Source organism: Simochromis diagramma, unplaced genomic scaffold, assembly GCF_900408965.1.
Source record: "Simochromis diagramma unplaced genomic scaffold, fSimDia1.1 OVJJ01000304.1, whole genome shotgun sequence".
NCBI classification, from domain to species: Eukaryota; Metazoa; Chordata; class Actinopteri; order Cichliformes; family Cichlidae; genus Simochromis; species Simochromis diagramma.
Genome location: NW_024387030.1, coordinates 19,600,235 through 19,617,997, shown reverse-complemented (window position 1 = coordinate 19,617,997; position 17,763 = coordinate 19,600,235). Strand labels below are relative to the sequence as shown.

General features: G+C 40.3%; 1 protein-coding gene across 6 annotated transcripts in view; it reads left to right on the top strand.

Moving 5' to 3' along the window:
- syt16 (synaptotagmin XVI) overlaps positions 1-17,763 on the top strand; it is a 34,972-nt gene that overhangs the window by 5,232 nt on the left and 11,977 nt on the right. For 2 of the 6 annotated variants that reach the window (XM_040041855.1, XM_040041854.1), the window contains exons 2-3: positions 10,472-10,645; positions 15,999-16,229. In XM_040041855.1, the coding sequence (XP_039897789.1) occupies positions 10,472-10,645; positions 15,999-16,229 (405 nt within the window). Of the gene's footprint in view, positions 1-10,402; positions 10,646-12,453; positions 13,054-13,631; positions 16,230-17,763 lie in introns of those variants that run through there. The other 4 variants (XM_040041853.1, XM_040041857.1, XM_040041856.1 and 1 more) reach the window with 4 other exon arrangements.

The window sequence follows — 17,763 nt, the reverse complement described above, 5'->3', positions numbered from 1 at the left end:
GTCTGACACCCCTAATGTAAAGATTCACAAATGTCAGCAAATTCCTTGAGTGAGATTCCTGAAACCCCTGGAGTGGACGTGAGGGAATGTACAAACGTGGTGAAAGATGTCTTTTCCCTCTGGCAACAGAAATAAACTTACCACAACAAAGAGTGGGCACTCGGGAGGGAAAAGTCCCCAAAGTCCCCAAATTTCATATGTTTCTATCAGAACTGGCAGCACATATAAAACACTGGGACACAACCACACTTTAACTAACACATAATGCACCACATAAAGCCGGCCACAATGTTGGCCACTTGCGTAGGTTACGTCATAGGCTCTATAAAGATTCCCGAGCCTCCGGTGTAGCAGCAGTCCTCTGGTGTTGCCGTGGTAATGCAGCATTTTACCAGCAGATGGGAGCTCAGCACTAGTATTGTAAATCCTGGTTTCCCAGCAATGCATGAAGCATTAATAGTATTGTTGCTAAGACATTTAAGGCTTGGAATACTTCACAGGAAGTCATATTCAAAGAAAATGTCACAGTACATCGCTTTATAATCAAGTTATTCCTCAGTTAGACAAAAATACGTGCTGTTGAGGGATATCTTTGATTAAAGTTAAGGCTTTAACAGGCTTCATACAGCTCCTGTTCTTTAAAATAAGACAAGCTAGTGAGCCACGCTGATTGGAAAATGTTACCTGAGCGTTTCCTCACTGACACATCTAACCGAGACCAGCTCCTTTTAGAAGCTTTGCTGGAACGGTCATTCACCTCACAGGGATAGACTGGCTCAGCACACATGGCAGCTTCCCTGTAAATATGGCTTTGTTTTGGTTTTTGATTTTTTTTAGTATGTTTCAGATAGCTGGTGAAAAGCTGCATATGGTTAATAATTCATTGAATAATTCTTTGAATCTTTAAATCAGACTAACTAAAAAAAACTGGCTTTACTTGAAAATATTTCTCTTATCAAAAGAAGATGTCATAAAGGGGTAAAGCTCGGTGGTGTTATCACCATCATTTAGGTTTGCTTCAGCTCAAAACAGCTACGGCAGAATATTTCAGTGAAGCTCTAGCTCATCAGTTTTGTCTCTACAAAGTATTAATGAGGGGAATTTATGATTCTCCTTCTTCTTGCAGTTAAAAATGCTCAGATTTGCTCAATACCTTATGGTGAGTGTGTTTGTGCCGTCTCCTCATTCGAGTTCACAGGAACCACGTTTGGGACCTCAGGGTTGCATGAATAGAGCATTTGCACCTGGCTCAGTTCTGCATATTCATAGACTAGTGAACCCAGAGCCCTGGCTGTTTGACTGTCTTTCTTGGAGCTCCGCTCCAAATGAAACCACTTTTGACTTGTTTTTCTTTCTTCATCATCTCTCAACCCCGAGATGTTCTTGTCCTCCCAGCCAATCAGGACAGACAGATGGCACCATGGTAACATGAGACCTTCTTACATGTGGGTGGGAAAAAACACATTCATTATACCATAATAGAGCCAATGGACTGTTTCCAAGGAAACTATGATTTTCAGGTGTGTGTGTGTGTGTGTGTGTGTGCGTACGTGCTCTTTACCTTGTGGTCAGTGTGTTTGACAATGAAAACATGCTGTGCCGATGTTTCTGTGTTTCTTAGGCTCCTCGTGGTTGGTGCTGGTGGCTGATTGCTTTTTGTCAGGGTGTTGAACCACAGTTCAGTGTCTCGCCCTCTATGTTCATATACATGTAATGTGATTACTTTGTTGAGGAACAGGTAGTGCACAAGACAGTTTAAAATTTGTGATGAAATTTCAGTTCCAACTTTGTTTTCTTTTATAAATTGTTGTGTATGTGTGTGTGGTGTTTCCTAATGGCAGTCTGCTAGGGAAAGGGACTTTTTGCACAGCTCTCAGGCCGACTGAGCACTTTCCGTGAGCCAGACGTTACGTGAGTTAGCGTATGTGCCACTGAGCAACCTTTATTCAAAGAACTGAGCCATCCAGTATCTAGTTGTGCTTAATAAATTGACTGGACAAAGCATTGCTTTTAGAGGTGTTTTGTGGTGTGTATAGAATAATAAAAGAACAAGCAGGGGAAAAAATGATGATAAATGTAGCCCTACTGGGATACTGAATGAAATAAAACATTAGATTGTGCATGGTGTTGCTCAATTCCAGACAGAGAAATAATCATCCTGTATTCCTCAGGCGTCTGCCTTCATTACAGTGAGAAGAGAGCATTCAGCTGTGTGTTAAAGTATTAATCTGTAGACAGAGGATAAGGAGACACACAAAGAGGCCACAAGTCTTGAAACTAATTACCCACATTAATGAGTGACCTTAGAATGAACTGAGAGAGACAGCATGTACTCCTTATGCTTTATTCATGGCTAAAAGAAGAAGAAAGGAAAAACTACAAAGCAGCATGTTTTTCCTCTTCAAGACCACTCATATCCCTGTTAATGAGTGGTAGCAACGTGGCATTCGCTGCCGCTGCTGCTGTGTGACTTCTTTTTTTTTTAACTTTCTTTTCGAACGCTCAGATCAAAGTGCTCTCTTCTCTCCTCTGGAGCTACTCACTTCAAAGGCGAGGCTGGAAAAGTCAGCAGCTGCATATTAATCAGCGGATAAAGATTTAGCATGCGCTGATGCACAAACAGTCTTTCACAACAGAGGTCTGCCGCAGATTAGCGATTGGGAATTTTTCGATTTCTCCATCTCATTACTCGGATCTGATATCTCGCTAAGATCAGCTTGTGAGAAAATAAATAAATAAAAAAAATGTGGTCTTGCCTTTTATAGGTTTGCATGTTCAACAAACTGTTTTCAGCTCTCGGTTCAATGAAGAAAATCATCTTTCACAGAGATTATTTTCTCATGCAAGTATTTTTATGTTTGAAATTCTGCCTTGTTGAGTGGCATACATGTGCGCTTGTGTGTGTGTGTGTGTGTGTGTCTGTGTGTGTGTGTGTGTGGCAGGTGTGAGGGCAGACTTTGACCAAGGGTTTCTTCCTGTCCATCTGCATGTAGACAGTGGGAGGCTCTGAGTTTCCAACACTGAGCTCAGTGTCTGACTGTCAGAGCAGCTGAGAGGGAAACTCCAATTTACAGCCACACCCGAACACACCATCCAAACATTTACCGTCACACTGTGTTCACTTCTGCATCTCTTGGGAATTAATTTATTAGGAATTCGTTACTTTTCGGGGGTAATCAATATTTGTATAATTCCATTGAAAGGAATTAGAATTCAGTTACCATAACATGTATCGTATATTATAAATAAATGAGGAGGAGCTCTCTGTTAGCTTCTCCCGTTTAAAAGTAATGTAACACCGATAATGCAGTGAGGTGCGCTCTCTCGGTCGATGTCGTCACAAGCCTGTGAGTGGAGAAGTGAGTAGGTGGCGTGATGTCTTTCAAAGTGAAATTTGGACAGCGTTATAGCCAGAGCAGGAGTGTTCCCGTGCTGCATCTGTCATGCACACTTGCACACTTCTCTCTCTGTGGGAGTGAACAGAAGCTGAACATGTAGAAAGCTGGTGGCCTGTCTGCAGAGACTGTGAGGAACTGGTGACAGCAGCATTTCTTCTTCGAAAAAGAAAAAAATGCACAGTTTTGTTTTTCTTTGTTACAGTGGTTACAGTTGGCAACTTCACTGAAGTAACCCTATATTTATCCTTCCGTCTCTCAACCTTGAGAGACAGAATCGTGTGGTGAAGCCCTGCATTGTACAAACTAAGCAATTTGCTTCTGAACACAAATCAAGAATTAATACGTAATTCCCTTTTATGGTTTCCAAGCGTGGAGGATAAGTTCAGTAATTTTGCTCGTTATTCTTGAGTCTTACTTGTGAGATAGCAGCTGGGGAACAGGCTGTGGCTGTGGTGGGCATTTTCTTAGTAGGCGTTATCCTCTGCACGGACACCAAAACAACATCACTGGTGGTACGCAGATGTCGTCTCCACATTGTCATGTCTGCAGTGTGCAGTTCAAGTGGAACCAAGTGAAAGAAGGTTTGGCTTTCTCTAGTGTTGTTTACGTGAACCAACATCCAGCTGTGGATTTACTGGCAGAACATTGTGCTTTTAATGATGTTAAGTTGAGCTGAGAAATGGTGCTCCAACCTGCTGGTGATATATTTGTATAGTTATGATCAGTGTTAAGGTTGTCACTCAAAACAATAAATTATTATTCATATTTTTAGTATTATTTAATAATAATTGCATTACTTTACTTAATTACTCATTTTGCAACAAAGTAACTGTAGTTGTTGCGCTACTTCCCAAAAGGTTGATTCTGTTCATCTGGATATAGCGAGAAACATTTGGTGACTCATCCAAGTGAGTGCACAATGACTGAAACTAGCACCACTGAGTGAACAATGGGCTGTGAGGTCAGTTCCTTCATCATTAATATGCAAATTGTCATGACCATTGATCAACAACCACTGATCAAAGCCCATTGATTACATACCATTGATCAAAGACCACTGATCAATGGCCACGAGTACCATTCACAGAGAGTTGGGGAATGGCTGCAATTATAGCATTTTAAGATGGTGACAGATGTACGTTTAGGGCCCTTACTCGATTCCCTTATCACGTAAATAACCTCCTTGACTCTCCCCTCAAACCAGCGTTCCTCCCTGTCCAGGATGTGTACATCCTCATCATTGAAAGAGTGTCCACTGGCCTGTAGGTGTAAATAGACTGCAGAGTCCTGGCCTGACGAGGTAGCTCTTCTGTGTTGAACCATCTGCTTCATCAGAGGTTGTTTGGTTTCCCTAATGTATAAATCATAGCAAATCCTCCTGCACTTAACAGTGTACAGTATGTTACTCTGTTTGTGTCGGGGGACCCGATCCTTGGGCGTGGGCCAGTTTTTGGCGCATCATGTTTTGGCGTTTAAAAGCCACAGAGACACGGTGTTTACAAAAAATGTGTCTCGACTGTTCTGATACTCCTGACACATACGGGATCACTGAGGCATTACTAGGCAGCAGTTGTCCTTTTCTCCTGGATCGGCTGGAGCGTTCTTTAAGTGCCGTCCCAGCTTTGACAAATGTAAAGGGTCTTCTTGATGCGCTGTTCTTCTGCCTCCCTGGCCGCTGTGTCAGTGGGGATGGTGTTCGCTCTATGTTGTAGTGTCCTGATGACACCCAGTTTGTGCTCCAGTTACATCATGGAGCCCTGCTCTCAAAAATTGACCTAGATGTAACACTGTCTAAGGAGCAGGATTTAGGAAATAAATTGAAAAATGTTTATGAATTTCATGTTAGGAAACCAACGATGTACTGTCCACTTTCTCTCTGTCTCTTTTTCAGTAAAGTTGGTTGGCTAGCTGCACTCAAACAGGAAAATCCACCTGTGAGCCGTAATGTTTGGGTTTGTAAAGCACTTCATAAATGAGGACTGTGTGGAGGCCTGTTTGAGTCAGGTTACAGGTTTTTCACCCGGACCGGCAAGTTGGAGTCAGAAACTCTGATTTTGGCTGGCTGTACTGAGCAGTGCAATCAGGTGATGTGATCAGCGCTATTTTATGCAATGAATTCTCTTTCTTTGCCCAAGCCACTTCAAACAGTTTTCTACATACACAACTACACCACACCACAAACGTCCCATCAGCATGTCTGCAGGAAAAACACGATGTATGCGATGCATTTTCACTTGTCTTCAATAAGAAGCAGTTATGTTTTTCTTGTGATATGCATCTAGTAACCTGTGATATTGTAAACTGCTTGTATTGGTAAAAGTGAATATTTTATTGCATAAAATTGTGCTGATCGCATCATTCGAACATCTGCTTTGCCAGCTGATTGCTGGCACACCTGGTCTGGTGAGGAAAAGCTGGAGTGTTGGACTCCAGCTTGTTGGTGTGGTGATCAAACAGGCTCTCCTCCACACTGTGCTCATTTATAAAGTGCTTTACATACCCGAACATTACAGCTAACAGCTGGATTTTCCTGTATGAGTGCAGAGACAGACAGTGAAAGTGGACAGTATGTCCTCGATTTCTTAACATAAAACTCATCGTTAAAGCCAGGACAGCACAAAAGTCTTTTAGCTTTAGTCTTCTTATTTTCTTTTGAGTTATCGATTCAGTCTCTAGCTGACTAACATAAAATAAAATCTTTTAGCTGCAACCAAACAACCAAACAACATGACGTCATGTTCCGCACAGACAGAAGATGGCGTTAAACATGTTTTTAAAACGGAAACTTGAAGCACTTATTTGTTAAATCCAGCTTCACTGATAGTATCAAATCTGTGTCAGTTTTTAAGAGCAGGGCCCAATGATCCAAATTAGCCTTTATATGCGCAGTGTCCATGCAACAACATAAATCCACATGTATAGAAGCTTCATTTTAGTTTTTACAATATGAACACAAGTTGAAAATCGGCCCAAAACAACTTTAAAGTGAGAGTGGTTCTACTGTAGAAACAATGCTGCGCTCTGTTCATCACTGCTCTTGTTATTTGTTGGTGTTCAGGCTCTGGCTGCTGGACTGGAGTCAGCATGCACTCAGCTTTAACGTCACTCTGGGTTTTTTAGGTGTTAGCATGCTGCCTTTGCAGATGCTTTCAGTGAGAAAAAAGTTGTGTTAGCAGTATTATTCAGTCAAGGCATCAACTGCATTTCCCCAGCATGCTCTTGTCCTTTCATGCAGTACAAATACAAGTAATAAATACATCAACCCATTCCTCATAAGTCGTAGACCATTCCACAGTTGTCTTCTTGAATATGTATTTAAATTAGCTGCTTGTAGTGCAAATGTGCAGGAAGAAAAAAAAAACATGTTTGTTTAACTTTACCTGTACCTATAATGTAATCACTGAATTTAGCACACTACATTGCCACGTTACTGAAAAATGTGAGTACAGTAACGTGTTACACGGGTTACGATTAGTCTCATGTTCCCTATTACTGACTGCAGATCTGGGTTCACAACAGCCACTGCTATTGTCAACAACATTGTTTGCACATAAAAACTAAAGAGCCACAGTTGCCATAGTGACGTCACCTTCTCTAACTCAGTTGCTTACTTTGCATTTCTTATTGCTTCTTAGGGAAAACTGAAGAATGTTCCTGGAGTTTAATTTTCATAAACTTTTTCACTAAATAGTTCCGAAGGCTTTTCGTGAATAAATGTTAAATGATAAAATGAATTAAAAATATTAGTTTGTCTAGCAAGATAACTAACTAGCAGAAAAGGTACACAAGTTGGGGTTGTGCTACAACCCGGATTACATTAGACTTAAAAATGCATCAAAGCATAATACCAAAAAGATATAGAGAAAAAAATACGTGTCTGATACACTACAGTCTTTATATAAATAAGAACTAAGCTGCATGGCTTTGTTGAGAAAGGCTCTGTTCCAGTGATGCTTGTTTACTGAATAGTTAAAAATAACTGTGAAGTTTTGAATAAGTGTTTCTTATTTCTGAAATATAGCAATAGAGCTCTAGTTTTATGTCTTCTCTCTATAACGAGAAGAAAGGAAAGGCTCATGAGTCCCAATAACAGTATTAGAATTTCTTAGGAACTAGATCCTAAATAGGAAGAAAGTAAATAAGGATTAAAGTCTTTTTAAGCAGTCAAAACCTCTTCTCAACAGAAACCATCTGCTGTTGTTGCTCATTATTTTGCCGTCGTGTAGGAACACACGATGTGGGTGGAAGTCTACGGTGTAGATGAAGGTACATCAGGTACGTCTGTAAAGCGTGGGAGTTTAGGTTCTCATGAATGAAAGTTAAAGAGAGGCAAAAACAAAAGGTGGAGAGTTAAAAAAAGGTGTATTGAATCCTCACCACCTACACTGCCGAGTGCTTTCTTTGGCGTCAGCTCCCAGTAGAATGTGTACTCATGTTCATTTGGTTCCATTGATTTTTGCTCACTGAAACGTTACCGTGGAAACAGGAAAAGGCACCTTGTCCCTCATCCCTTTGCATTTCTTTTCATCGTGCTAAAGGAGACTAAGGCACCTCATTGAGAGCAGAGCAGAGTAGTACACCCTCGCGTTCCTCTTCATCTCTGCCCATGTCTACCTCAGTTTGCCTCTGTCTTGTCACCCGTTTCTGAGTTGTGACCAACTTTCATCACTACTTTCTTACATGACAATGAAAAATAGGTGCACTAATTTATTGAGGCATGTGCAAACATGAAAATAGAGCACCTAAAGCAGAAAACAAGCATGAAAACAAATATTTAATGATCACCTTTATTCTTCAACAGTCTGAACTCTCTTAGCCAAGATGTCTTCTAATTTCTTTAACCCTCTCGAGGCAGGCGTTGCCGATTTGCAACAGTTAAAAACTAACAACCTGATTACCCCACATACATATTTTATGAGTTTTTTGTACTCAGAAGTACCACTGCAGGACTTGGTTGTGCATTAGCAACAAAAAGTTAATTTGAGCCTGAGAGGGTTAAGTTATTTCCCCCAGGCTGATCTCTCACGCTGCTTCAGTAATGTCGAGGTCCAAGCTCTCTGGGGAGGCCAGTCCATGACTGATAGTGTTTAGAATTGTGTGTGTGTATGTTTTGGGTTTCTTTCCATACTCAGGTATGCTTTTTCTGCATTGCAGTGTGTTTGGGAACATTCTTATGCTGAAAAATGAAGCCATTGACAATCATATGCTTTTCAGAAGGGATTGCATGGTGGATTAAAATATGATGATACTTTCTGCATTCATGATTCAATCAATTTGAATAAGATCTCAAAGACCACTGGCTGAAATGTAGCCCCAAACCATAACACTCACTACCTCTGTCCTGAACTCATCTATGCATATTGATAATGATTTGAACCAGAAATTTCAAATTTAGATTAATCTCTCCATGAAACCTGTTGCCACTGAATTTTAGTCCATTTCTCAACCTTTTCTCCTTGTTTTCCTCTTCACCTTGCTCAAGGGATTCACACAGGGATTCATCTTGTTGGTGCAAAAATTAATGCGAACAACTGACACGTTTTTGCAACAGGACGGTGGTATCAGAGTGCCTAAAGATGCTATTTAAAGCTTGTCCTGTGTTAAGTTCCCTGTTATTTACAGCACTAATCCCTTGAGCTAGGCGCCTTTTTTATACTTAAATGATTCATAGCTCAGTGTTAAATGGTTTAACAAACAAAATATTTTCACTGAAAATGTTCAGGTAGAATTTGAAAGAAATAAGTGAATGAACTGCAGCAAATAAAAGAAGAAGTTTTGGAGAACTGTTGTTTAAGACCGCTTAAAAAAGTTTTTCAAAAATACAGATGCTGGGAAACAAAATATAAAGAAAGGGAAACTGGCTCACTACGTATGTGTAGTAGTGTACAGGCAGTATATAGATTAGCAATATACAGCACATAAAGTGTTAATGCACACATCACAGATGGTAAATTGATGGGCTTGTTGTATTTATTTGCTGAGAGCTTGCTGTGTTGCATCTAGGATATTTATTGATTCAACAAAGTCTCTCCAGTTAATCATTCTATAAATTCCTCCTACAACGAGTAAATACAGACTTATACTGTAGCTCTGCAGTCCTGATCACACACAACAATATGTTGTTGTGTGTGATCAGGACTGGATCGTGATTCTTGCCACTCTTTCCCTCTTTATACTGACTCTGTTTTTTAACGCTATAAGTTTTAAATACTTTTCAGAGGTGTATTAGCATCATAGACCATAATGAAGGTTAATCAGTAGCTTTTGTCATCCACACCTGCCCCACCACATGCAAGCTGCAGTGGTTAGTATGGCCAGCTAACTAGCTTACTTACTGTATATTCTTAGCCAGATTCTAGCTGTGAGGCTAATGCTAGCACTTTTGTCCTGCTATTCATTCAACACAGGCAGTGTTTGAAATCACTCACTAGTCTCTGGACCATAGACTGTTTTTATTGTTTTGCTGTCCCATCTTATAGTGAATATAAATTATATAGTGCACTTGGAATATTCCAAAATACTTCACAAAAATAGCATACATGTAATAAATGCCAAAAAGATCACTCAAATCATATTACTGTTTTTTCTTACTGGTAATGGGCTCACTATTACATGGTCCTTCTCATAGAAGTCCTTATAGAGGGAGTAGGGAATTAGTGAGTGATTTTGGACACAACCATACTGTAGCGATGAACTTTGACCTGTAATTGGCATAGAATGGACCAGCACAGACTATGATGCGAGAACTGGTTTCTTTAAAATATGACAAGAAAAAATGTTGAACTCAAACATTACAGTTCTAGCTTCACAGTGCTCTTGATTTGCTGGTTAAGCATAGGAAAAAACTGTGAAACTGTTTTTACACTGACTCTGCTCTTGAGCAAGGCACTGAAGATATTTCAACTACTAAAGTTTCACCTGTCTGTCTGTGTGTATCACATGTACCATGCGTACTGTTGCGTGCATGTATGTGTGTGTGTGTGCACGTGTGCGCATGTATCCAGGCTGTCTGTTTGTGTGGTCTGATCAGTGTGTCATTGTGTGTCCCCTCTCCCTCTCCCTGCTCCTGCCAGTCACCCCAGAGGCCATCGGCTTCCTGTCGGCGGTGGGTGTCTTCATCGTGGCGTTGGCCGTCCTCTTCCTCTTCATCAACAAGAAACTGTGTTTCTCACGTGTCGGCGGTCTTCCCTGCCTGGAGGTACACGGTCGTCGCAAGAAAGGACGGGCTGGAATCCGCCAGGGCCTCGGTGAGTGACTGACAACTCAATGACAGTAACATGCCTACTCGTGTAGGAGAGCCAGGGTCCATAATTATCACATATATATTTTGTCATAAATTCACAGGACAGCTTCCAAAAATGATACATTTTACTGAGAAGCAGCAAAACTGTGGTGTTTGAATTTTAAGTTTTACTAGCCAGTGAGTCCTGCCACACTTCAAGGTTTGTCTCAACTAGAAACATCTCAGAGAGAGTACACGTCTCCTGTTTGCAGTTTGACCCCAATTAAAGTGTTCAGCAGCAGAGAGAGAACGTGGGAGAGTTTGTATTTGTCCAGTGATTTCTGTGGGCGAGAGGGAGTTGCGTGACTCAGCCGCATACTGCTACAAAGCTGTTCACGATTAAAAAATTTTAACGCTGCGAAAGCTTTATGAAAAAGTCCACCTCCGAGGAAATTCAGAAAGAAACACAGAGTGCAGGATACTCAGGGTGCAGCTTTTGTTCCCATTTTTGTCACCCACTTAAACTTTTTTCCTTCCTCCCACTTGTCAAACAGTGCAAACACGCAGAGCAAAGGTTACCATAGGTTAACTTTTATTTAATGTTCCATAACCTGTCTTGCAAACATGACCATTGAGCCACGTTTACATTGAAGACAACACTTCAAAATCAAATACTGTGTACTCGGTTAGAAATATAAAGTAGATGGGATTTTTTTTAACAACTGTGCTACTTCTCCTACTTTATTTTCTAAACTATATAAATTCCAAAGCTTGTAATTTGATTAATGATTAATGTTTTTGAAATTCACATTTGTATGACGCAGACTTTAGTCAAGATGGAATACATTTGTCATTACTGCTAAATAAAGCTGTGCCTTTCCTACTTTGACAAAGGCCTCTACCACACCAGAGTTCCTGCTGTGAAAACATCTATTAGACCTGATCAACTGGGAAGACGCTAACATGGTGCCAGTTACCTGTTTAAAAACCTGTTTTATTGCACCTGACCCATCCTCACCTGTGTCCAGTCCCAGTGTATTAATAGCTAACATATTCCCACTGGTCTTTGGCACATTGTTCTTGTTATTCCGCTGGGTTTCATTCCCGACTGCTGCTTTTGATCTTTCATTGCCACATGAAGTGTTCACGACCTTCCTGGTCAAACCTTTATCTTCAGCAACACATCACTAAATCACCAGAGTGGTTTAAGGTTATGTCATGAACCGAAGTTCCGTGCGCAAGCTGGACCCAGAAGCAGAACACACACACCAGGGTAGGAGAGAATAAAGAAAGCAAATTTTATTATAACTAAAGGTGTCCCGTAAGGGTAGCCGAAAAAACAATCGTGTGAAACCAGAAGAAACCGAGGGACTGGGGAGGTGAACCGCGCAGGGAACGCCGAGAGCGGGGCTGTGAGAAGCTGCAAAACAAAAAGAGAAACAGATTACTGGGGTGCGGAAAAAAGGCAGCATACGAGGGAAGGTGGAGTATGCGTCTTACGGAGATAGCCGGGCTGAATGAACCAGAGGGGGGGGAGCTCCAAAGGGGTCGAGACGGCTAGATAGGTCGAGATAGTGCTCCGAATCTCAGGCGGACAGGTGGACAGGCAGGAGGCTCGCAAAAACGCCGAGTTGTGATCTGAGTACACAGGGTAAAACAGAGTTAGTTCCGATGGATAATTCGTCAAAAAGGGCTTTTCCCGCAGGAGTACGTTACCGCTGAGAGGCGACTACGGACTGGCGTGGAGCAGCAGGTACGGCAGGATTAAATAGTCCACCTGGTGATCGCCTGGGATGGGATGCAGGTGTGGGGTTGGCAGCCACGCCCGTGGGCCCTGCAACAGACTGGTGACCTGTCCATGCAAGGTGCTCTGTGCCTTTCGCTCTATGACGGCTGGGATAAATTCCAGCCATTAGCAACCCTCAAATTTATACGTGGAAGAAAACAAGATGATTCCGGAATTTCTTGCGTAGAGTTTTTCTTCAGTAGTAACAATTTCTTTCCTTTGCCTAATTCTTAAATTGAATATTGATGAATGTAATTATTTAATTTGTATTAATGCTGACAGAAATTATAAAAGACCTGCTGAGAGCTTCCTGAAGAGGGTAAATCCTTCAAACCAGCTCGGATCTGGTTGAGAGCCTCTGAATCATCTTAGCATTAAGAGCAAATTGAACAAGTGGTCAGCAGAGGTAAACCCATATTTGCTCTTGTTAAGGAAGCAGAAATGAAAGAAGGGCATGTTCACATTTGCTACAGTAGGATGGTGGAGACAGTGAGTCAAACTGTGAGCAAACATTGGCTTGTTAGTTTTTCACCTGTAACAGGTGGAGCCTCTGCTATTTCCAGCTAGTTTCCTGAACAAACAGCATATCCTGTTTATAGTCTCTTCATAAGATTCAGCTGAACGTCTGTGGAGTGTCACTGGATGAGGTAGGAGCTGTTTGAAAACTCAGGTTCAGTCAAACTGTGTGTGGAAACAGGTTTAACTTAAACTCTAGTCTCAGGCTTAGCACAAGGTTAAAAGTTTAAGGTTAATTTGACCTATATTCATTATTCTAATACTGAGGGCTAATAGGCTTGAGTTATGTATGTTGTTGAGAAGTGACAAGTACAGTAACAGTGAATGTCCTGTTAATTAAAGAGAGTTTCTTTATCATATTTTACAGAGTAAAAAACTGAATCACATTGAAGGAATTAAGTAATAAACAAATTTATTTAAAACATTGTGTTTTATATTTTGTATTCCTAGTAGCTTAACCAGCATCTGGCAGTGTGATAGCTGCTGTGTTTTCTGTGTGGGACGAAAAATGTTTTTATTATAACTGAATAAATGTATAAATAAATACTTTTATACAGAAATAAATAAATTAACCAAAAAATGGAAATGAGAAGAGCATTGAATTAAAATGTCTTTTCCTTACAGAAACTATTATTGTGGCTATTTCGTGATTTTTACTTTTCTGTTATGTCTTTTTTTTTTTTTCCTTTTATGTAATTTCTTTGTTGTTCTGTCTGTATGTGAATTAGCTGGGTAGTCCTGATCGCAGTCAAAAGCAGAATTCGTTTTTTCTGGGTGAATCAGACATAAGCAAATAATTCTTATCAACTACACATGCTAATTCTTCACCTAGCCTTTTGTAAATAACAAACAATGGCTTTGAGGTCAGGCTAGTGTTTCTTACCTTATGAACACTCAGACACAAATAAACAAATGTATAAATTTAACATAAAAAATATAAGATTGTTTATAAGGTTGGGGAAACCTGCAGTCAGCTGAGACCGAAGAAGTCACCTGGATGAATGACGAAACGTCTCTCCTGAAAACGCTGCGTCCAGATGAACAGAATCAACCTTTGGAGATAAATAAATACAGCGACATGTGCATAGCTGAATGTAAAAAAATAAAAATAAACATGTTGAATTATGTAAAATTAATACATCAGTTCTTTATAAATAGAAAAAGAATAGTAAACGTAGTAAGACATAAATAAGAAATAGAAACACAAAAATTGCTTTGAAAAAAGAAAGAGAGAAAATAATGACGTGACCTATAAATATATAACTAAAAAAGAAAATATTAAATACAGATCTAATGAATAGAACAACAAGTAAGGCTATAAATACTACAGTAATGATACTTACAGTCCTGCCCTGTTTTAATACATTTGGATAGCTGTTGAACTCAAACAGGCAAGCTTAAAACCAGCACAACACTTGAGCTAGCATGTTGTATTTTCCTTCATTTACCATTATCAGCTATGATCTTTCCAGGCATCATCATTAATGATGAGGAAGATTTCAGCACCATGTTGGTGGTTTTTGTCACTCAGAGGATTCCTGTACGCACACTGCTTACAAGAACACCCAAGTCTCTGTTGCCATAGCAGGCTCACTCATGGTGACCTGGTCACAGCATAATTTAACACTGTTCTTTGCTATTTTAAAGAAATCAGACAAAAACTAGAATTAAGGACTGAAAACAACAGGACTGTAAACACATCAACACTGGAAACTTGACAGTTTTAGTCCAGAATTTCCCTTAAATGGAGGTCCCTGCAGATTAAAATCTTTGTATTATTTCATTTTGAGTAATATTTCACACCTAACTACATAATTTCATGCTGTTTAATATGCAGCACCAAGTACAGCAAAACAAGTAGTAGGTGTGGCTTAGGCTGTGAAGCATTGGGCTTTAGCCTTAAGTTTGGACCAGACCTCTCTGAAAGGTTGCTTTTTTGTTACCAAAATATTTCTTCTTTTAAATTTTGCTCAGTATTTATATGTTTATATGTCTTTGAATATTCAAGCTTCCCACAAGAACAATTGTGCACAACCTTTAAAAGAGATAACATTTGTCTTTGTTAAGAGGATTGTGTATAATGAATAAAAATGGAAAGAAAAAAGTTTTTCAGTTTAAAACAGAAATTTGAAGAAAACATTTTATTCTGCATAAATGTCAAAATCATAGTGGCTATCCACACACACGAGCATCTCCCTTCAGATGCAGTTAAAAACCTATTAAAACTATTCTGTTAGTCAGAATTATCCCAGGTTTTATGTTTCTAGCAGACAAGCTCCTGAGTTGATCTGAAATAACCATGTGTTTCAGCCAGTATAACCACTGAGTCGCATTGCTTCACTGTAAAAGCCTGAAAGAAGAGAGAAGTTAACAGACCAATCAGCCTTGCTCGCCCACACAGCGTGTACAGCCTTGTTTTTGTTCTGTATGTAACCATGGCAATTGCTCAGGCAGGTACGGTGACCTGCACTTTAGAGAAGAGGGGGCTGATTGCTCCACTGCCGCGTCACTCATTCAGCTGTTGCTATCTAGTTATGGTGAAATTATAAAGGTAGTGGAGTGACCCTCAACCCCACTAATGCTAATACGCGTCGTTATTTTGAACAAACTGAGGCTGAGCACAGCTTTAAATGTGATCTCGCTTATTTACCTCTCGTAGAGGAATTATTTTCCTCCTCCGCAACACTGAATGGTTTTAACATGTTGGTTGGTAGGTGGTAGTTAATTGTTCTTTCACAAAAAACCTTTTGTGTTTTTGACAAACACACAGACAACAATAGCCGTACAGTCAAGTGCAATTAAATTCTAGTTACAGGCATATGACAGAGTAACAGAGTAATTAGACTTTAAAGTCTTAACTGGCGTGTACACCAAACTGGAGGCTCTTGACCTTCTTAGTTCTGTTGGTGTCCGTAGGGTCTGTAGGATAGTCTGTCCAAGAAGTTTCTCCTTTAGTTTTGTCAGTGTCTTTTCAAATGTTTTCCTTTCATCTGGATTTCCTCTCCTCCTCTCCTGAACTCTCCCAGCTTTTCCCATTTGTGAGTCCCTCTGTTTCCCTGTCTTTACCTCCCTCCAGTGAACAGCTACGGTGACGACGACGACGATGCCTCCAGCTCGTCAGACAGCGAAGATGAGATCCTGAGGCAGTTTGAGATGTCCGTGTCTCGTTCACAGAATTTCCGCACCGCAGCAGCAAACATCGGTGAGCAGCAGCCCCAGCAGACTCACCTGTCACTGGGTCGACGACACAAATTTACCCGACTATCAGACCAGGAGGAGGGCAGCACTGAGCCATCAGACTGTGAAGGTACTCATCCAGATACTGATTTGGGAATAATGATAGATAAAGACTTAGCCAGCAGTAGTCATCTACTAATCTGTCCTGATGAATCCAAAAAGCCTCAAATACTGTTTTTCCTGGAGATTAGAGGCTGTAAAGAGCTCAGGGAGAGAGCGTGGAAAGATGGAGGCATATGACACTTTGTGCTTGTTGGTTTGTTTGTTTATTTTAAGAAAAGCCCGAGGATAAGGAAGAATTAGAACGTTGCAAGCAAACCAGCTCTCTTTTTTTTACACTATTTTGTTTACTCTATTTGTGGTTTTTGTAGATTTGTTTGCCAGTGGATCAAATGATCAAAATCACTCATTATCACTATCTCATTCACACCTCGCTCGGCTGCTACATAACTTACTGCACGAACAGCACCCTTATTTGCTTTTTTACAGCAATCACAGACAAATATTTAGAAAAATCCTGAACTTACTCTTCATTATAACATGAGCAGCAGGTGGTTGGTGGGGGTGGTGACATGGTTTGGTCAGGGTCACTCTGTTTCAGCTTCTGTTATATATTTCCACCTTTATAAACAACATACACACACACACACACACAGAATGATGACTTACCTCAGCTTGTTGCTATGGTGAACTCTCTATGCAGCCATTGATATAACAGTCAGGCCGACCTTAATGACAGAGAATTGGAGATAATTGCTATTGATTGGTCTGAGGTACGGCTTGTTCTCCGAGTGTTCCTGCGTTAGGAAAAGGCCAAGGGTTGTCAAATTGCACAATATCCCTCCTGTTAACACACTGCTGTGCTAAACAAGGTTAGAAAACTGCATTTAGACCTTTAAGACTAAATTAGATGGTATACTAGAGGAGATATTCATGTCCACCTAGGTCTAATTTCAGTAATTTGTGTTGATGTAGGTGGCAGCTATGTTTACATGTTCACCTCGTTCTGTTAGGAAGAGTTTCACTGCTGGATTACTGCACAGAGAGCACATATATTAGGTGAGGATACATACTGTTACACATACATTTTACATTCATGATGCAAGTATAAGTTTCTTAATCAAGCTGAAACATTTGAAGCACCAACTCACAGTTTTCCAGTTATTGTACGTGCACACCTGATGTGCAAAAATTTCCATTGCATTTTGCCGTAACATTTCTGAGCAGGGTTTTAAGGTTCTTTTGAGAAAAGTCAGTCTTTCTTGGTCAGCGCTCTCTCGATCCATGATGATGTAAAACTTATTTCAAAGGGAACATTGATGCTATTAGTTTACAAGTAGTTTCGCCTCATCTGAGGGTCCCAATTTGCATTTTCTTCTAGACTCTGGCAAAGTGGTCACACATCTAAATAACTTGTACTTATGTATAGTTGATGATCTTGGAATCGGCAGTTGTTTTAAATAGGCTGTAAAAGACCATATCTTCACTGACTTCCTGGGACTTTCCCATTGCTCTGAATATTGGTCATACAATGAATGCTGTCAAAGAAACTACCAGTTGTAGTCAATCATTTAAAGGACATCGTAGAACCTTCAGCACTACTA